This window comes from Pinus tabuliformis, chromosome X (genome assembly GCF_031772625.1).
Source record: "Pinus tabuliformis cultivar Carrire ecotype Pingquan chromosome X, CPIR1, whole genome shotgun sequence".
In the NCBI taxonomy this organism is placed as follows: domain Eukaryota; kingdom Viridiplantae; phylum Streptophyta; class Pinopsida; order Pinales; family Pinaceae; genus Pinus; species Pinus tabuliformis.
Genome location: NC_142308.1, coordinates 433,909,224 through 433,931,038, shown reverse-complemented (window position 1 = coordinate 433,931,038; position 21,815 = coordinate 433,909,224). Strand labels below are relative to the sequence as shown.

The 21,815-nt window shown below is 38.0% G+C and overlaps 1 protein-coding gene and 1 pseudogene across 1 annotated transcript; one reads left to right on the top strand and one right to left on the bottom strand.

The window, feature by feature from the left end:
- The first annotated feature begins 273 nt into the window (after positions 1 to 273).
- Positions 274 to 1,005, top strand: LOC149140428 (uncharacterized). Its single transcript, XM_089450981.1, has one exon. The coding sequence runs from the start codon at positions 274 to 276 to the stop codon at positions 1,003 to 1,005; it is 732 nt and encodes a 243-aa protein (XP_089307107.1).
- A 17,297-nt stretch (positions 1,006 to 18,302) lies between these two features.
- LOC149140427 (FT-interacting protein 7-like) lies at positions 18,303 to 21,433 on the bottom strand (annotated as a pseudogene).
- Between the last annotated feature and the right edge of the window lie 382 nt (positions 21,434 to 21,815).

Here is a 21,815-nt window from a genome sequence, read left to right as displayed (position 1 = left end):
CGCCACCTTCCCCTAATTTCGATCCGCTCCCCTCCTTTAACCTAGTGCCCCCCCCAGAAATCGCCCCATCCAATTTTGGAAAACCCTAATTCCATCCCTTCGGGATGCTTTGACTCCCCAGTCATAAACCCTAAATCGGCGACTCCCCTGAAGGATGCGGAATCTGATCCATTGACGGAGCACCCATCGGCGCCGAGAACAAGAAAGTGAAAGGTAAAGTGCATGAAGAAGTCCACAAAGGATCTTACCATCACATTTGGTGAAGATATCCCAATGGGTGAGGTCGTGGATAAGGGCAACAGATTACTTGTTGGACATGTGCGAGGGAGGGCTTACTCAGCAACCAAGCTCTTAAATTGGGTTCAGGAGATATGGGGTGGAATTCTTCAGGAGCTACCGGAGGTACAGAGCCTGGCTCGGGGCTGGTTTGGTCTACATTTTTCGAAAGATGAATACACCGATCTGATCTTGGCCAAATATTGGCACATAGAGATGGATTCGGTCCTCCTAAAATGCTGGTCACCATTATTCGACCCAGAGCGGGAACAAATTGGAGCGGGACCTATATGGGTACGATTACCTGGTTTACCACTACAATTCTGGTCTGAAGCGGTGTTTATTAGGATTGGCAATTCCCTTGGAACATATTTGGAATATGATAAGACTTATGTTCAAACAAAAAATCGGCCGCTGGCAAGAATACTAGTTTACTTGGACACAAGGGAGGGCTTAGAAGAAAAGATCACCCTGAAATGGAGGCATTATACCAGGATTCAGATCTTGGATTATGAGGGGGTACCGTTTCGTTGTAGAAGGTGTCACAAGGTTAGGCATGTATTCAAAGAATGCCCTCTGCTCACGAAAACTGTGGACTCCCTAGGATCACCTCCGTCTCTAAAAGGAAATGCTCCAGTGTCGGCATCCCAAGCCTCGGGTTCGGCATTGCATATGAGTACACCGGCACCAATTAATTTCAACTTGGGTGGATCGTCGAAGGAGGCATAAGAAGCAAACAGGGTGCCCTCGCCCACATTGACTCGGGCTAGGGCTGCAGCAGCTGCGGAGGTGGTGCAGAAATCAAGTACATCTAGTTCCTCCCCTCTGATTTCACCTTCATTATCACTTTTCGTTGATGCACCTTCGGATGTATTTGCATCTCTGATTACTTGTGCAATCTCCCCCCTCCTCCCATCAGTGCACCATCCTCTCCTACTATCCATTCCTTACCACTCCCTACAGAGGTTGTGGCCTCATCCTGCTAGATATTGTCACACTCTTACAACCTTCGGTCAAGGCCCTTATCTGGTACCGACCCACATACCGGTTTGGGAATGGTCTACCCTGGACCCCCTGCTCTTTCATCCCAGGGGCACAAATCTAACCTATCAAAAGCTATTCTGAAAGCTAGAGCTGAGGTAGTAACGGGCAAGCAATCCACCATGGAAGGGGTCCTTAGAGCACTAAAAACCCCAAAGGGAGTTCCACCATGAAATGCCTATCCTTTAACTGCAGAGGTCTGGCTAGTACCTCCAAGAAACTCGCCATGCGGAGGTTGATTGATAATGAACCAATTAATATCCTTATGCTACAAGAAACTTTGGGCAATGCTGACATCATTGAGCATACCCTTGCCACCCTGCGACCTGGATGGCATCACCATGTGATGGATGCCATAGGTAGGGCTGGAGGTTTAGCCATCGGTTACAATCCTCAGACAATAAATGTATCTGCCACTTGGGGGGGAGTGGGTTTCATAGGCATGGATTTCTTTTTGGCCGAGCTAGGGGAGACCTTGAGGATTATCAATGTATATGGCCCCTGCCAAAGGAGAGAGGAATTCTGGTAGAATTTTCTTGGATTAAGCATGACATCTATAGATCAGATTATCATTGGGGGCGATCTTAATTTCTCTATGGAATTTGGGGAATCCTGGGGATCACATGCACAGGTTGACCCCTTGTCTGATTTCTTTAAAGACATTCTGGAGCTACATCAACTCGCTGATATCCCAATGAATAACCCGATGCCTACTTGGAGGAACCGAGGATAGGGGATGTTGCCCTGACTAGGTGACTTGACAGATTCATGATCAAAATCCCCCTTCTCTACAGACTGACCAGATACAGACAGTGGGTCGGGGCAGGGGGTAAATCCGACCATTCTCCTATCTATTTGGAAATTTTGGGACCTGAAGCCAAGCCAAGGGCTCCCTATAAATTCAATCATGTCTAGCTTCAAGATGAGGAGTACACTAAACTGATCAAGGACTATTGGGTTTCCCACCCTATATCTAATCACAGAACGGTAGCGGAGGGTTTCTGCTATAATCTCTCTCATCTTAAACAATTAACCATGGCTTGGGCTAAGGAGAAGAGGGCCAAGGATGATCAAAAGATACTGGAAATTGAAGCTGAGCTGGAAACACTGATGGATGATAGGAATCTTGGCTTTACCTCAGCTGAAGAAAAGAGCAAACTGATCGAGCTTGAGCAGCAGAAAGACAAGATTCTTAAGGAAAGGGAGGAAGCATGGAGATTGAAGAGCAGGGCCATATGGTTGAAGGCAGGAGATGACAATACCATATTTTTCCAGAATTATGCCAAAGGAAGGAAGGTCACTAATACAATCTGGAAACTACCCCTTCCTAATGGAGAACTGGCAGACAATTTCCAAAAACTCTCCAGACTGGGCACATCTCATTTTCGGAGTCTGTTCAAAGTACCCCATGAAGCCAACTTAGCAGATATCATTCATGTGGCTGGACTTTTCCCCCGTTTTGTAGGTGAGGAAGAAGCAAATGAATTAACCTCGTCGGTTACACTGGAGGAACTGGAGGGGGTTCTGAAGTGGTTCAAGAAGGATAAAAGCCTGGGACCCGATGGGTGGACTATTGAATTCTATTTGGCTTTCTATGATATATTGGCCTCGGATCTCCTTCAGGTTGTGGAGGAATGTCATTCATCTGGGAGGCTATTCAATGCTATCAACTCCACCTTCATAGCTCTCATTCCTAAGACTGATTCCCCTGTCTCTTTTGATGACTTCCGTCCCATCTCCCTCTGCAATTGCCTCTATAAGATTATTTCGAAAATCATTGCCAATCGTATCAGACCTATTCTTTCTCAGCACATTCTCCCTGAACAATTTGCTTTTCTTGAAGATCGCCAGATTCATGAAGCGATTGGCACTGCTCAAGAGGCCATTCATACTATCCGAACTCGTTGTCTTAAAGGTATCATTCTCAAAATTGACTTAGCCAAGGCCTTTGATCGGATGGACTGGACTTATATCAAAATGCCGCTTATTCATCTTGGCTTTCCTCTTCCTTTGACAAATTGGATAATGGCCTGCATAACAACCCCCTCATACAGCCTACTCATTAATGGATCCGCCTCCCCTTTTTCCATGCTGAAAGGGGTCTCAGGCAAGGATGCCCTCTCTCCCTGCTCCTTTTCCTACCTGTTATGGAAGGACTGAGCAGACTCATCTATCATGAAAAGCAGAATGGCAGATTATCAGACATGAAGATCACTGATCAATGTTATTTAACACACCTCCTATTTGTAGATGATGTCATCATATTTTTGGATGGGAGTGTACGGGACACGACCAACTTTGATAAGATTCTCGCCTCATTCCACAGGGCAACTGGTATGATGGCTAACCACTCAAAATCAACTATATCCCGGGCTTATACTTCAGCTCAAGAATCCGAACTAGCCACACATCATTTCCCTTATAACCCTCGACCGTCGGATCAGGGGTTCAAATATTTGGGTTATTGGATCAAGCCGGCGGGACACAAGATCACGGATTGGACCTAGCTGATCACAAAATTAGAGAAACGGATCTCACACTGAAGCCAACGCTTTCTATCCAGAGCAGGGACGCTAGTTCTCATTAAATCAGTATTGGAGGCCACACCTGTATTTTGGATGGCTTTAGCCTGGATACCTAGAGGTATTCTTTCTCACCTAAAGAAAACATGTTGTAGATACCTCTGGAATGGAAGACAGGATAAACGAGTTTTTGCTTGGATCAGCTGGGACAACATTACTCTGCCAAAGAAGTGGGGAGGTTGGGGCCTTAAGGATCTTACACACTTTGCACACGCTTTGGCTGCGAAAATGGGATGGACTTTGCTTACAAAGCAAAATCTCTGGACATCTATCTCATACCACAAATACATATGGCCCTTACAACTCATGGATTGGATCCGATTACCTGGCTGGAACAAAACAGGTATATCATCAGTATGGAAAGCTCTGTTGTACTCGCTCCCCCTCATTTGCAGCCATTTAACATGGAGAATAAATGATGGATCCAGGGCACGCATCAGAATGGATCCATGGACAGGAGGTGGAGGGAGGTGTTATCTCCCACAAGAGCTTATTCGGTTACTCGAACAACAGAATACTAGAGTAATAGCTCACATTGCGGATCAGGAGAACTCATCCATATTCACTCAAGCATGGAAATCAGCAGCGCAGTTAAATCTGCCTCCTGTCTGGCATCAAAACTGGGAGGATTACATGAATGCTCTGAGTGAATCTCATATTCGCATTAAAGACGGACCAGACGAACTCATGTGGGACAAGGCTGAATCTGGATATTACTCCCCCAAGGAAGGGTACCTGTGTCTGATTAATTACAAAAAACCGGAAATAATACAGAGCTGGTGGAAGATCATATGGAAATTAAAGACCCCACCCTAGAAAAAACTCTTCTTTTGGTGCTTACTCCGAAACAAGGTTCCCACTGGGGAATTGCTCATGCGCAGGTCTGTGCATGGTCCCACCTGGTGCATACTCTGCAAATAGCAGTCCGAATCGACCACTCATCTTTTTCTTACATGTGGAATAACTAAACAGATATGGAAGGAGGTGACTGAGGAGATCGGCTTCATGGGTATTTAGGAGGGTGAAAACATCTCAGTAGCATGGGAGGCTTGGTATCGAGCTCACTCCGATGCAAACCGCACATTCCTTCCCCTCATCATTAGCTGGGCAATTTGGCTGGCTAGGAATAAACTGATCTTTGAAACTGGCTCGATTCGATGGCAATCTGTTACTGCCAAAATTGTTGCAACATATCATGAACTGTCGGAATATACCCCTCCTTGCATACGCAGACCAGCTGCCCCGGACCCCATAGATCACTCCATACCATGGGCCTTCTTCGATGGTGCTGCGCAGCAGCATGGATGTTTTGGGGGGCGGGGGGGGTTCATTCTGTATTTATCAGATCATCATCATTTCAAAGTTAAGATGGGCTTAGGCATAGGAATGAACAATTTCACTGAGCTCATTACCATTAGACACCTTATGCATTTTGTATTAAATCATGATTGCAGGGACTTACAGATATATGGGGATTCAAATATTATCATAAACTGGATCAATCTGAAATCTAGATGTCACGCACACACACTCTTAAATATTCTGGATGAAGTTATGCATCTCAAATCACAATTTAATAATATCATTGTTCGTCATATCTACAGGGAGCATAATCACAGTGCCGACGGATTATCCAAGGAAGCCACGCACATTCTAGGAGGACAGTGGATAATCCATGAATAGAGGGGCATCTCACAGTATCAATACTACCATAGGCCTTACATAGATCAAATCTACCCCCGGGTGGATGACCACTGATTTTGCCATGTATATATGATGATGTAGCAATCTAGTTTTACTTATGAACAGCATCCTGCGAGGTGCAATTATATATTTTTCTTATTATACAAACATCCTGCATGATGTTTATTTTTGAAAGCTTGATACAGCATTATCTTGTGTGATGATTTTTTTATTATGATATAGACATGTACAGGAAGGACCAATAGACTCTAAAGCCATGAAGGAAATCCGCATATGTTGAACAGCATTTACTACATGTAATTTTCCACCATATAATGAAAGATTGCGATTTTTCTGATGGGAAAAAAAAAAGTAGTTAGTTTTGTTTTAAAATATAGTGCAACATATTTTTCATTTTTTTGTCTCAATGGGGATGCTAACAACTAAAAAGCAACTAGTTGATAAATGGGAGATCTATATTCCTATAACATATTTATGTTGAGGTTTCTTTCGGTTGCATATTGCTTTAATGAATATTTCCACTCAGTGTTATTTCAAACAACAACATGGTTCAATTATTACTTTGCTTTCCCACTTATTATATCTTTTATTTAGACTTGTTTTTAGTTGTTCTTTTCAATAAACTAAGTTATGATATTGTGCGGTTTTGGCACAGTTGTTTGATGTTTGATCCCTTGTTGGCGAAGATATTCTCTACCTCCCTGGAAATTGGTTATGGGATTACTATATTTAATATTTATGAGCCCTATTATGATCGCATATCATTCTAGTAAGAACTAGTTGAGTCTAGTATTTTCTCTACCTGCCACACCATTGTAGGTAGACACCTCAACTTCACTCTATCCATGAGAGAGATTTGGGGCTCCAAACCTAAGCCAGAGCCCTTCAATGACTTATTCTCCTCTCTCTTTTCTCACCTTCATCTCATAGATATTAAACCCTCAAGATCACTCCTACTTGGAAAAAAATTTGTACCAATGAGGATGTTATCTCCAAAAGGTTAGACAAGTTCTCCCTCTCTAATGACTTCCTCAATCCTAAAATTATCTCTTAATCCTAGACTTCCTCTGAAGGATTGTATAATCACCACCCTATACTTCTTAGGATATCATTATATTTTGAAATATGCCCCTATCCCTTTCGTTTCAATCACTCTTGGTTTTTTGAAGATGATTTCAGAATATTGGTCATAGAAACCTAGATACATCTACTTTCCTCTCACCTGAACTCCTACATGACATAATTTGTAGAGAACATTTCCAGACTAAAAATGGATTCTAAAGGATGGCCCAACGTTTCAAAGAAAACAACAACCTAATCTTAAGAAAGTGGAACAAGATATAAACACCATCTATCATATTTAAAATGGAGCCTTCTTGAAGGATGTACTCTTCTCCCTCAGAGAGTTGGAGAAAAATAGAGACGATCTACTCAAAAAAAAAAAAAAAAACTAATGGAATCTCAAAATTGAAGCTTTATGGATTAGTGATGGATACAAAAACACCAAGTTTTTTTATATTTTCACTTCCTATAAAAAGAAAAAAAAAAACATATATTTGGAATCCGAAGAAGCGATGGATCCTTAGCACACTCCTTTCAAGAAATATCTCTCAAGGGAGTTAGACATCTTAAGCACCTATTCAAAGACACTTGTGGTTGTCCTATTCAACAAATCTTAGGTTTTGTCTCTAAGATTGAATTGGAAATCATAGAGTAGATGAATCAGCCATTACAAGAAGAAGTATTAGAGAATGAGGTAAAGATTGCAATCTTCTCCATGCAAAAAATGAAAAATCACAGGACCAAATGGGATCCCATTGGAATTTTACATCGATTTTTTCAACTTCCTAAATTAGGATGAAATCCTCAAGGTCATATATGGATCCAAAATATTTGGACATGTGCTAGGCTCTCTAAATTCCGCCTTCCTAGCTCTCAACTAGAAAAAATAGGAAGGTGATTATTTTGAGAACTTCATGCCAATATCCAACTACAACGTAATATAAAAAATAATTTCAAAGGTCATAGCCCAACACATCAAGCCTATACTCAATGAGATTATATATAGTAATAAGTTTGGCTTTCCCTGTGGAAAATGGATACATGACATAGTATCCCTTGAACAGGAAGCCCTCCACTCTATCAAGACAAAACAATTCAATGCATTGGCTCTTAAAATTGATCTCTCCAAAGCTTTCAACCAATTCAAATGGACTTTCGTCAAATAGATCTTATTAAAACTTGGTTTCAGCCATAATCTGGTCAATTGGGTTCAAGTTTGCCTCCAGTATCCTTCCCTAGCTATACTCATCAATGGGTCCCCGTCTGCTTTCTTAAATTTTACTAAGGGGCTCTAGTAAGCATTTCCTCTCTCACCCCTTATTTTCCTCTTAATCATGGAAGCCATCAACAAACTTATTCAGGAGGCCATTACTAGGAACACTTTCAAGAGAATTGAAGTTGCACCCAAGCATCACATCTCCCTCCTCCTTTTTGTTGATGATATCCTTATAATTTTTTATGGTTCCCTCAAGGCCATTAATACGCTTCACTCCATCCTCTCCCTTTTTATCTATACAATTGGTATGGAGATTAACTCCCATAAATATGGGCTCATCTCTCATTTACTTGATGTTGCCTCTACATCTATTTCCCGTCAATCCTTCCCATATCAACCCATCCCCATTGATTATGGGTTCAAATACTTTGGCTTCTTCCTCAAGCCACTTGGATACAAATACTAGGAATGGCCCTATCTCTATCGGAAAGTGGAAGCTCATATCACTTTCTGGGTAAATAAATTCTTATCTTGGGGAGGTAGAACCATATTAATAAAGGTCATCCTTGAAAGCATCCAAGCTTATTAGTGATTCATAGCACATGTCCCAAAAGGCATACTCATAAAATTCAAAAACCCTACTCTAGTTTTCCGTGGGTTGAGCATAGACACAATGACAACTTTCCACTAGTCAAATGGGACAGAATGGTTGTTCTGAAAAAGATGGGAGGCTAGGAATTCAAAAACATCCATCTTTTTAGCAAGGTTCTTGTATCTTGGAACCTCTAGAGACCTATACACAACATATCCTTATGGGGGAATACTTTTAAAAAGAAAAATACCTTCCCACATACAACTATATTTATTGGATTCACCAACCTAGAAAATCCACAAAAGGATTGGTAGTTTGGAATGCTTGTGTCCTTGCCTCTCATTGGGGACTAGATAGCTTGTTGCATTGGTAATGGCACAAATGTAAAGTTGGGGCTTAATCCATGATAGGTTCAGGTGATGAGTATAAACTATCTGAAGGACTTATTGATCATCTAAAACATAAATGATGTTTTTCCCTCACAAACATCAAAGAACAATCCCCACATGCCAGTGGTTGCAAACATGGAAAAATCTAGGGGCTAATATCCGCATGTGGGCTAATTTTCCATGCTTTTTCCAAAAAAAAAGATTCGCTAATTTCCATTTTTTCTAAGAATGATTTGCCCAAATTTTATAGTATACCGTATTTCACCTTAAAGATCGCTAAAATTGTATATAGAGGTTGTATAAAATTATCATAAATTTGAATATTTTTACAAAAATATTGTCAAACATTTTATATATTGCATATGATGGACTACAAGATTCACCAAGGTTTCAAAACTTCAAGATAAATTTCCTTGCTTAAAATTTTCCCTGGTTGCAAAGGATGGAAATTGGCCACTGATTTAAATCTCTTCGATTCAAATACTAAGGAATGAGATCCATACTTAAATCTCCTCATATCAAACTTCATCAAACTTCGGGAAGAGATAAAAAATGACATAGTTTGGTCAAAAAATCCACACATTGGAGATTTCACTACAAAATTGGGATATGAGTCACACTTCACCTCTCTCTTCACCAATGAACCACAATGGTGGTAGGAATGTATGTGGAAACTCCATGCTCCACTCCAAGATCACACTATGTCTAGCTCTTAACAATAAATTACTTACATGGGACAATCTCATCAAGAATGGATGAGAAGCACCCAATTACTGCATTTTATGTAAATCATCCACTAAAAGCATTGCTCATATCATTGTATCTTGTGCATATATAGGGAAGGTTACTTACAATACTCTATCAACGTTGTGTTTATGCAAAACATGGTCATCAAATGATTTGATAGATTGCTTTAAAATATGGCTTGAAAATAAGGGTGTCACCTCATTCGAAGGCTTTCCAAGCATTCTGATAAACTGCATATGGTGGGCTAGGAACGCGACAATCTTTTATGCTAGGTTCATTCCTCCATATATTACCAATGACGTGGTGCCCAAACTATGCTTGGAGCACAAAGTGGATCTGAAACCCATGTGGAGGTGCTCCCCCATCATGCCCCACCCTACTCCTAGTACTCCCTAAGGGTTCTTTGACAGACTGCACAAGGAAATTCACCATACTGTGGTGTTGGTGTCATTTTTTCCTCTCCGTCACTGTATAGGTCAAATACGATCCAGGTTGAGGAACCAACAACATGGTTGAATTCATTGCGCTTCATGTCCTCCTACATATTGCATTAATGAAAGATGTAAAGAGATTACAGGTGATGGGCGTACCCAAACTAGTCATTGACTAGGCGAACAACAAAGCTCAGTTGGAGCACATTTACCTTCAGTCCATCCTACACAACAATAAGGAAGCTTTTACCTCATTTGAGTGGTTCTCCTTCACACAAATCACATAATAATTAAACATTAGAGTTGATGGCCTCTCCAAGAATGCATTGCAGTTCATGAGTAGAACTTTCATCCTCCCATGTATTCAATATGGAGTGGAGCACGACTAGATGACCTTCTACTTATAACATGTTTCAAAAAATCATGTTTTTCTCTTTGTCTATTTCTCCCTTTTGAGGCTTGTAATTTGTAAAACACTCAATCATCTCTATAATTTTCATTTGTTTCGGTCAAAATGCAAACATTCGCACCAATTACAATCGATGTTATATCTTTCTCAGAACGATGTTATTGCATAGAACATTACATTTTGTTCAGACTCAAACAATAACGCACTTGGAATGCTTATATGCAGTCTTCTGTGTAATGTACAGTAAGATAAACGTTCTTAAGTCATACATAAAATTCTGGTATGGACACCACCATAATGTCAACTAATGTTTAGAGCTCTACTTTTTTACCATGTATGTGAGCTTATGGATTAGACATTTGTATATTCTCACTTAATAAATATAAAGCATTTTTCTTTATCATATATATATATAATCCAATTTTAAGTTCACGACCAAGCCAAACACCACATTGGTGTATGAAACCCCCTTGTTTGCTAGGTCTACAAAGGCATACATACTCTACCCCCACCAGACACCACATTGGTGTATAAGACCTGTTATTTGTTATGTCTACAAAAGCATACATACTCTACCCTCTACTTTTGAACTTATAACCTTTTATATATATATATATAGATATAGATATATATATTCCAATAATTTTATTTGTAATTTAAAAATTAAACATATTATAAATAAATATAAACCATATTATTATTATTTTTAATTACAATTTTATTTTATTTTTTATATTTCCCTCTCATAGTTTTGTATTTAAAATTAATAATTTTCAAATATAATTATTAAATACAACACAAATCAAATCGCGAAGATAATCTAACGAGCACATTGATGGCATTTTTTTAAAATACTCCCTATAAATGTTAAAAAATGTACATTAATCAACTATGCAAATTCAACCAATTAACATTGCATAAATTAGTAATTCAACTAGTAAACTTTGCATAAACTAAAGTATGCTGTATAAAAAAAAATTTCATAGGATAAAAAATGACATGAATAATAACAACATTATAACATTCTAGATAAGGCAGAATGGAAAATATAATATGATGAGTTGGAAATGAAAATTATAAAAATGATATATTAAAAATTTATATTTAGGGTAAAGAAATGAACAACGATGAATTAGAAATGGAAATCAGAAAAGTAGCATATTTAAAAAATGGTATATTATACCATGAAAATTGCAAATGAAAAAGTATGATATTTTACAAATCTCAAAATCATTATTATTTTGAAAATTGTTTTTAAGTTGGTTGTTTTTTAATTATTTAATTAAAATGTTTTTAAGTTAGTTATTTTTATTATTTTAATGGTTTTTTTATTAATAGGTAATTTGATAAATGAGATGAAAGATGAATTTTATATATAAATAAAATAATAATAAAAAATTAAATAAAATAGGTGTATATATAAAGTATTATTAGTTAATATGTTTTTGGTAGTTAATATGTTTTTAGGTATGTGTTTTAAATGTGTCTAAATGGGAAACTATATATATTTGACCACCTATCTATAGAGTAATTAGTCCAAAATTCAAGAAGTGTCAACATAACAAGCATAACAAGGTTATCTATGAGTGCATTATAAAAATAAAAATTGAATGAACGCATGGCGAATCAAGTATCTAAAGAAGTCCTTGGGGGCGGTGTCTCTGTGATTTGATTGTGGAGGAGCATGTGAACTTGGTTTGCACTAGAAATGAAATTCTATATGGGCAATTGTCTCTTCAATCATGCCTAAATGGTAGTTTCAATTACGTTGGTACTATTTTGACATCCTCCAAGCCATAAAATATGTTACATTTCTCAACCTATTTATCCATCAAGATTATTCCCAACAAAGTCTTCATCTTCCAATGTAAGGTCGAAGCTCTGTAATAATGCTTCCTTCATCCCTAGGTGTTCCCTAGGTCAGGAATCCAAGTGGCTATGTCTTCTAAGATCTCAAAATCTGAGAAGACTTGTATTTCTTGGACTGCTCTAGCCTTCAAGTTATGAATTTCATTTTGGGTGTTATGTGGCACCGCTATATGGTAATATCAACAGCCTCTAGGGCTTGTTGTTGAGCTCTATTGTGGTCCCCCTCCCCATGTTTGTTGTGCATTTTCTGGAGCTCCATATTTCCCCAAAAGCTGTGAACTGTTAATATAAAACTCTCAAGATCCAATACTAAAAGAAAAAGAAGTGTAAATTCTACAACTGTTGATCTTACAACCACTGGTTATGAACACACCAATAGAAGGCCAAATAAGGATGTAATATGGAGAACATCACAACAATATAAAATTATGCATATACATAGAAATCCACCAAGCGTGTCTGGCTACCAACCAGGGCTCAAGGTTGGTGTCAAACAGAAAAATCCATAGACTTAGACCACCAGAAAATAACAGGCCCATAAATATATAAGGAAGAATACAACATAGAGGAACCCAAGCCTAATTAAGTTGACGGCTGCTCGAGACACTACCACTAAGAGTATCTACTATAACAGACAACACATGCACTACCCAACACCAAGGCCTTCAAGGCCTCTTTGACCCACCACAATATTAAACAACTTTCTTAACCTATACCATATAAAAAGCATAGAATTACCCTGAGGTTTAAGAGTTACCTAGTAGTGGTGGAGTGGTTCCCTTCCCTTCCATGATAGGCGAGGTGTTTCACTCTAGGTTGGCTCAGCTGCATCTACAAACACAAGCTCGACCAGGCTATGCCTCACTCTAAGTGCCCCTCTATCTACTTCATTTGCTCTTGCCTCTAGTGAATTATGTAGAGCAAACCGTTGAGCATCCCATAAACTAGTGCATTCAATACCCCTCCCAAAGAATATCATCCACACTCCTACTCTAAATCTTGACTAGAGACAATGTCGTCACCTCTCCTGTAAGTTATTATCCTGAAATCTCTCTTGAGGCAAGGAAACATCTTGCCACCACTCTGGATGCCCAAACTAGCTTGCTCAAACCTTGTTCATCTCCACTCTATCACAATACATAGTGTTGAGATTGAGTAAAACTGCATACTTATGCATGCGAGGGGGGAACCATGTCGCACCCCACATTGACTCTCCTCATATTCCCAAGGTGGTGGACGCGACCCCCTAATCTTTGTATTCTCTCAGGATTCACCCCCATAGGGGGGAAAGATGAATAATATATTTTCAACCCATAAAATCTAAGTTATATTCTATATATATATATATATATATATAAATATATATATATATATATATATAGAGAGAGAGAGAGAGAGAGAGAGAGAGAGTATAAGTTAATGTTGACCTAGTAAAATATTTCAATGCTCAAAATAAAGAAGTAATTAAAAGTAAAATAATTTAGGGGAAATGTGTAATTCATTCAATTTTAACATAAATTTTAATAATAATAAAATATTCAAAAATACAATTTAAACAATGATATAGATACGTAGATAGATAGATCCATCTTAACCACTAATTTATCAAGCCTTAAAAGGGATTAAATCTCTTGAGCTGTAAACTTGTTTTCATGTTTTGCATTACACATTTCCCCTAAATTATTTTAATTTTTAGGTTTATTAACATATACTCTCTCTCCATATGTGTGTGTGTGTGTAGTAGTCTAACTTAAGGAGTGACATTTTTTCAAAGCATTTCTCTAGTTAATTTTAATCAAAATCCTGCAGAAATTTATAAAAAATTGAGTTTAAGTTGTTTAATCTATAGAATTCAAGTGCCTTATAGGTTTCTCAGGGTGTTGAATCCATTCATGCATTCAAAAATGTATTTTAAATAAAAAAAATCACAATCTCACTTGAGATTGTATCACCAGTGAAAAGGTCATTTTGTATATAAGTTAGACTACACACACACACACACACACACATATACTTTCTCTATGAAGAAAATCCCATAGATTCACAAGCTCATGTAATCTACTAAAAGAAGAGACAAGAATCTATTTTACTCCTTACAGTGGAAGCCATAAAGATCGAGCAAAACAATAATCAACAAGAGGAAGAACATCAATGGCACATAACAATAAATATCTGGGGAAATCCACAACACAAAACCCCACTATCTGTATTGCATTAATCAGAAATCCAAGATGAGATTACAATGCTTTTTCTCACAAGAACAATCTGAGCACTCAGTAAAACCAATCTCCAACTCACAAGAAAACTCTTGGCCAACACTTAGCCAATTCTCCTGCTCTCCAAGTCCCTATTTTCTTGCGCCCTTGGTCAAAGAATTTGGATGAATACAATATGCTCTGCTCAACCTTGATCTTAACCTGCACAACTATTTCCTATCCTCCTCCTGATGACTTCCTTTGGCCAATACTTAGCCAAATTTCCAAGCCTCCAAGCTTCTAATTCTTTGCACAATTCCTGAGAGAATTAACCCGTATTTAAAGGGAGCTTCCTCAGTAATAACTGTGCAATCCCTTCTATGTTTTGTTCCTGATTCCATGCACCATCTGTACAAATCAGAAAAATTATACAACAAATAGTACATTGTCCCTGCATTGTAGTCTCAACTGGGTCTTTCTCAGAATTGAGATACATGAGTTTCTGATGAGGGAATCTTCAGTTAACTGGAGTAGCACTAGTTGAGTGCACTAATGTTGTCAACTAACTTTTAACTCACTATTAGTTCCTCAAACAGTTTGGAACTAATTTAACTAGACTTAACTCAGTAAACTGAGTTAACTAATTACCACTCATACTTAAATCATCCTAGACCCCTATAATATGGGGAGAACATATACATGAATTCAAAAAAAATTCAAATCAAAATTCCTAAGTTAACTAAGCCAACTCACTCTAGTTAACTATTACAAGTTGCTATGAGAATAAAATTCAATTTTAATTCTCAGTTTAATTCAAGGAAAAATTAAACTGAAATTTATGGATTCTATTTTTATCATTTCTTGTTGCTATTTTCAACACTCCCTCTCAACAAGAAAGGGATTCAACTTGATCCTAATCCTGAACCTTTGGGATGCTCTACATGCAACACTTCTCTCTAGTGTTGTTGCTCCAGCAACTCCAGAAACAAAACACATCCAACTTGAATCAGAATGATGTCTCTTTCATCAAAGTCTCTGACTGCTATTACATCTGTCAACTGAAAACTCTATACTTATGTTGACTTTTCCTTTCTGCACATTTTTCAATCCTTCTCTGCGCTTCTTCATTATATGACTGCTCTAGCCTTTGTCACTTTGATCTCTGACTACATCAATCCCACTAATTCCTCCCGCTACTATGTACTTTGAGCTCCCGTAGCAAGGTCTGATCCATGAGATAAAAACTCTCAATGGATCCTGCCCAATTTTAGCCCTCTTGGGACTATCACTTCACATCGTCCCATCTCACACCTGGAGGTATGGCTGCATGTGATCCCTCTAACCGCTTGGCTAAAACTTTCCCCCTACTAGAGGTCTCTGCATGACTAAATTCCTCCACTCAATCTCCTCTCAAGTTCTCCAATTGTGGCTGCTCCACAATTTTCTAAGACCACTTCTTCTCTGCTTGAGTGGATCTCTCCACTCAGCTTCTCTAAATGTAGATGCTCCACAACTTCCTGAAGCTGCTTCAAAGGCTTCTTCTAGGGTTGCATGTTGAGAGGTAATTTACTCTCCCTCTCAACCACCAAGTCTCTAACCTTTGCCTTTCTCCTCAAGGCTTTGCATGCATCTAGTACCTCAAGCGTATACAGGTTCTTGGCTAGCACATCAATCTATTTCATTTGTCCTGTAGTCACGAAATTTTCTTGAAAAAAAGATTATTTTAAATCAACGATATCTCCCTCATCCGAACTCTGATTCGGCCGATTGTTTTTTGAATTTGGGTATTTTTTCGCAAGGAATCTAGATATGCTATTTGTTTCTAAAAATTTTGCACAAAAAAGTTCAGATCTTCTCTGCAAACTCGCGGCCAAAAAAAATCCTGCTCTAATACCATGTAGAAAATCCTGTAGATTCACAAGCTCATGTAATCTACTAAAACAAGAGAAAATAATCTACGTCTACTCTTTACAGTGGAATCCCATAAAGATAAAGCAAAACAATAATCGACAAGAGGAAGAACACCAATGGCACATAACACATTAATATTCGGGGAAAGCCACAGCTCAAAACCCCGCTATCTGTATTGCATTAATAAAAAATCCAAGATGAGATTACAATGCTTGTTCTCACAAGAGAAATCCCAGCACTTAGTAAAATCAATCTCCAACTCATAAGCAATATTTTGGCCAACACTTAGCCAATTCTCCTGCTCTCCAAGTCCCTATTTCCTTACGCCCTTGGGAAAAGAATTTGGATGAATACAATATGCTCTGCTCAACCTTGAGCTTAACCTACACAAGTATTTCCTATCCTCTAACTGATGACTTCCTTTTGCCAATACTTAGCCAAATTTCCAAGCCTCCAAGCTTCTAATTCTTTACACAATTCCTGAGAGAATTAGCCTATATTTAAAGGGAAATTGCTCATCAATAACTGCGCAATCCCTTCTATGTTCAGTTCCTGATTGCCTGCACCATCTGTACAACTCATAAAATTATGCAACAAATAACACATTGTCCTTGCACTCTAGTCTCAACTAGGTCTTTCTCAGAATCGATATGCATGAGTTTCTGATGAGGGAATCTTCAATTAATTGGAGCAGCACTAGTTGTGTGCACTAATGCATCAACTGACTATTAACTCACTATTAGTTCCTCAAGCATTTTGGAACTAATTTAACTGGACTTAACTCAGTAAACTGAGTTAACTAATTACCACTCATACTTAACTCATCTTGGACCCCTATAATATAGGGAGAACATATACATGACTTCAGAAAGACTTCCAACTCGAAATTCATATGTTAACTAAGTCAACTCACTCTAGTTAACTATTACAAGTTTCTATGAGAATAGATTTGATTTTAATTCTCAGTTTAATTCAAGGACAAATTAAACTGGAATTTATGGATTCTATTTATCATTTCTTGTTGCTATTTTCAACACTATATGTGTGGGGGGTTTATATTAAAATATATTACTTTCTCTATGTGTAGGGTTTCATATTGAAATATATTACTTAATATGAATATTCAAACAGTTAATTTAAGTTCTATATTGAAATATTTATAAGAGAAATATAAGAGTGTTTTTTATGTCATAACGTGTTCTATGAAAAGAAGTCCCTCCCATGCCACCTGTGCTATTGTGAGACGTTGATTTTGATGTTAGACGATTCAAATAACCTCTGCCATCAGATTGAAAAATACAGGTATTTTCAATTACAATTCGGTAGGATCCTCTTCCTCTCATTTGGGAGCCTCACATTGGTTGTTTGTGGTGTCTTTCGAAACCGTTCGACCTAACCCTCGCTTCAGTCTCTCATTCCCAGCGTTTGTGATGGGAGGGTTTCACTCTGCAACTCCATCTATCAACAATAAGCTCGTCACGGCTCCAACGACCTCTTCCTCTTGGGATTCCAGGTTATTTGTGACTGCCTTGACGCCACATCCACTCAATGACTGATTCTTTGCTCCATCATTTGTTCTCAGGTACAATTTCTGCGTTAACAGGGTTTTCCTTTCCATGGTTAGAGGCGACAGCTTCCCAGGATTTTCCTATCTGCTTCACAGGCTTGGAGGCAGCTAGGGTTTATTTCCTTTACTAGGTAATTTGTCAAATAAACCCTCAATAACAGTCACATGGTTCCTGCAGAATTCTCTTGATTAATAGTTCAAGTATATAAATTGTCACTTTCAACCACTTATTTGTTGATTATAGGCACACACCTGCTATCGAGTGTACCAGAAACATGTTGTATCAATAACAGGGCACTATGTTCCTAATACTAGTCACAATCTATGGTTAAATGAATAGTGTACAACATACATGAGATCATGAAACTTATAGCAATGAAAATTCCAGTAGAACGAGGATCTCTCTAATTAAGAAGAGCTTGAATTCTCTCCCCCTGCGTAGTAAAATCATCCAATACAATATGCATCCTTGTAGCCAAAATCCTTAATCGATCATATCTCGTTCTAACAATTTCATAAGCCTCAGAGCTCTGTAATGGATCAAATTTCTCATCAAGTTCATCCTAATCAACGACATTTGCATGGGAAATTTTTGTATCCATGTGCAGTCGCATTCTAGGCCGAATCCTATAGTTCCATGCACCAATGAGAAAAATTTAGAAGAAAATTGTTGGTACAATGAGTTCTGGGTACCAAACCAGTTCAAGGAAGTGAAAATGCACTAAAATTTTTGTAATGGGATTCCTCCACTAACATATATCATCAACCCATTTGGAAACAGATGTAACTCCAGAGAGAACATTCATAATTCTCAACCAGTTAGCCTTACTTCTCTTCTTGCTCCACATATTAGACTCTGTATCCAACATATATTGCACTACTTCCTGCCTCAAAGGTGGCTCAGCACAAGCTAATTGCAATCCAGTAATATTCATTATTGTGTTTCTTAACATGTCTTGCTGACTTAGGCTCAAGGGATGCAAATAATTCATCTTAGGAAGCAATGGATTACAATAAATATGAACAACATCAAGCAAGGAAGAGCACGAAAAACACACTACGAGTTCAATTTATCCCACTTTTTTCATACCAGAACGTTGGAGAACCAACAATAGATAGGAATTTCTAAAAACTTGATTGCTTTTCAGTGTTGAAATGTGAATACACACTTTTCCAACGTGAACATCTTTGAGCGCTGAAGATTTCTTATCTTAGTTGTTCATGTAGATGTGCCAATTATCAAAGACCCTTAAGGTCAGAACAGTGCACGGGTCATAAACTTCCCATGTGTATTGTTCATTCCATCTTGGGTCAAATCTATCAATAATTGTTCTCGTTATAACCCATTCCTGCCCATACTTTGCTACACAGTAGGCATTTGATGTACTTCTTCCTCCATTGGTTTTCATAGGTAACATGCTTTTGGCTCCCAAAATTCCCAATTCAAGCACACCTATAGATGGGTTCCATAAATGTTTAGCAGTTGGACTTAAATCACTGCTTAAATGGGCAACCTCATCCATTACATGATATCCCCCATCAAAACACAAACGTAGATGAATTCTTCCATGATAGTTAACATCTAGTTTTCCATTTACTTTTTCTCAATTGAACCACCTTGAGCTTACCATATTGTAATCTAGTCTCCTTTCAATTGTATTTAGTGCAATTATGGTTTGGCCTAAGTTCTCCACATCCTTGTTACCACCGCTACTAGGTTGATCCTCAACCAATAACACAAGTTTTTCCTCAAATGGTTCAACTGCAACAAAGATCAAATCTTCATTCCAAAACGGGCTTGACAAGGTTCTAGAATTAGAAGTTCTAGTCCTCAAAACCTGTATACCCAGCTGCACCCTCACTTTGAGCTCGGGAAAATTTATCTTTTTAGGAATCTGCAAGTCTTGGGCTTCAATCACATTGACCCTCAGATACCATAATTTTGGGGAAAAAATTACTTTTGGTCTTGTATTCATCATACCTCTTGTATCAGACTGCCAAGCCTCTGGGAATGTTTCATCTGCATGTGCTCCCATCCAAACTACAAGCATAATATCACCTTTGACTCTACCATCACCTTCCAACCTAAACCATGAAGGTTCCAAAGGGTTTTCTGGAAGAAATCTTGTTGGAACCTCTGAGAGGTCAAAGCAAACTCCCCAAGGACGTCACCCCTTGAATTTATTCCATCCCATACAGAAATCTCCATAGCAGGAGATGATTGAAGTGTGCCTTTTCCAAAGGCAAAGATCTGGTTTCATTCAGGATATGCAGTGTTATGAAATTTTCGTGTTCGAAAAATTTCGCCTCCCACTATGATTTTCACAAATGGATCACCTGCATACCCTGTAACAAACCAAATATTTCAGAACCAAAATTAAACTTACCAAACTATGAACTATTCAATGAGTGTTTTTGAGAATGGAAACTCACACATTATGCCTAGATTCTAAGCAACAAATGCACAGGGACAATAATTTAGTCAACTTTCTTAGCCCTATGGAGTCCTTACCATGCCACAATTCTTACCAACATAATGAACATCATTGCATCTCTAAAGAATATCAAGCCAAACAAATACCTATAATTTAACTATTTGGGAACAAGAGCTTGAATCATTCAGCATAAACTGTATTAACTGAGAATATTATTTTCTCGAAAAATAAACAATGAGAAACCCCTTAACCTAGAAACTTCCATCTGCCATGACATCTTTGGAAAATTTACCCATGTTCATATATTTGAAATATTGTCTTACAGTAACTAGTCTGGTGTCCTATGGAGATCAAAATTCATCGCTAATTTGGACACTAACTACAGTCTATTACAATTAACTTGAAAACTCCTTGCAACCTGAATTTAATTTTCTAAAGATTGCTAAATATCATCAATAGAGGAACCATCCTAGTATACAATATTTCTCTATGCATAGCTGAATGTTTTTATTACAGTATAGTGTGAAAATAAATCTCAAAATAGAGCATTCCTGTAGAATTTATGGATGGAAGTTCTCTTGCCTTGAAAATTGTTACAAAAATTTATGTTATTTTATCAACCAAAACATAAGTAAGTCGATCATTGTGGCCTGGATAAGAACTTCCCAAATCCTTCATGAGATATTTTGTAGTCATGATTGAGGGTCGGGCCATGGTTGGTCTCTCAAAATGATGCATTGCTACTGCTGCTACGTGATCTTATTTTGCTACTTTTTGGAGCTTCGTGGTTGTTTTAGCAGTCTTATTTTCTGTAGGTGGAGGCGATTCAACTTGTGGTGCTTTTTCTGGTGGAGATTCCCAGGTAACTTAACTCTTCCCAAAAAATGATGATGTCTACCCATATTGGTTTTCTTATCATTGCAAACCTCAATTTCCAATTCCTCACAAATAATTGTTGATGGATCACTTACAGTAAACTCCAATTTCTCATTCCAAGTAGGATTCATACCCTTATACTTCGTCTTTGTACGCTTTCATTGTCCATCAAAATCAGCCTTCACAAATGGATTGGTTGATCCCTCTCCATCCTTTGACATGATATTCTTTGCATCTATGACCTCCTTAATTACTTTTCTTGTCATCATTATTACAGGGCACACTTACCTCTGTGATCAAAACAAAGGGTTAGACATTAGCAGAGCAAGAGTTGCTACAATTACTCTTCTATACCAATCCCAATTCTTCTTTAGTCCTATGTACCTTTGCAAATTTTTCCTAGAAAATTATACAATGAACTCTGAAATAAATAGTGGAAAGAATGCCCATAAACAAAGCCCTACCAGAACTAAAATACACAAGTCTTCTCTTAGAAAGCTCAAAAACACCCAA

What these genes read in the sequence shown, in the direction of transcription:
- LOC149140428 (XM_089450981.1), top strand. Translation starts at nt 274, where the DNA reads ATGGGTGAGGTCGTGGATAAGGGCAACAGATTACTTGTTGGACATGTG.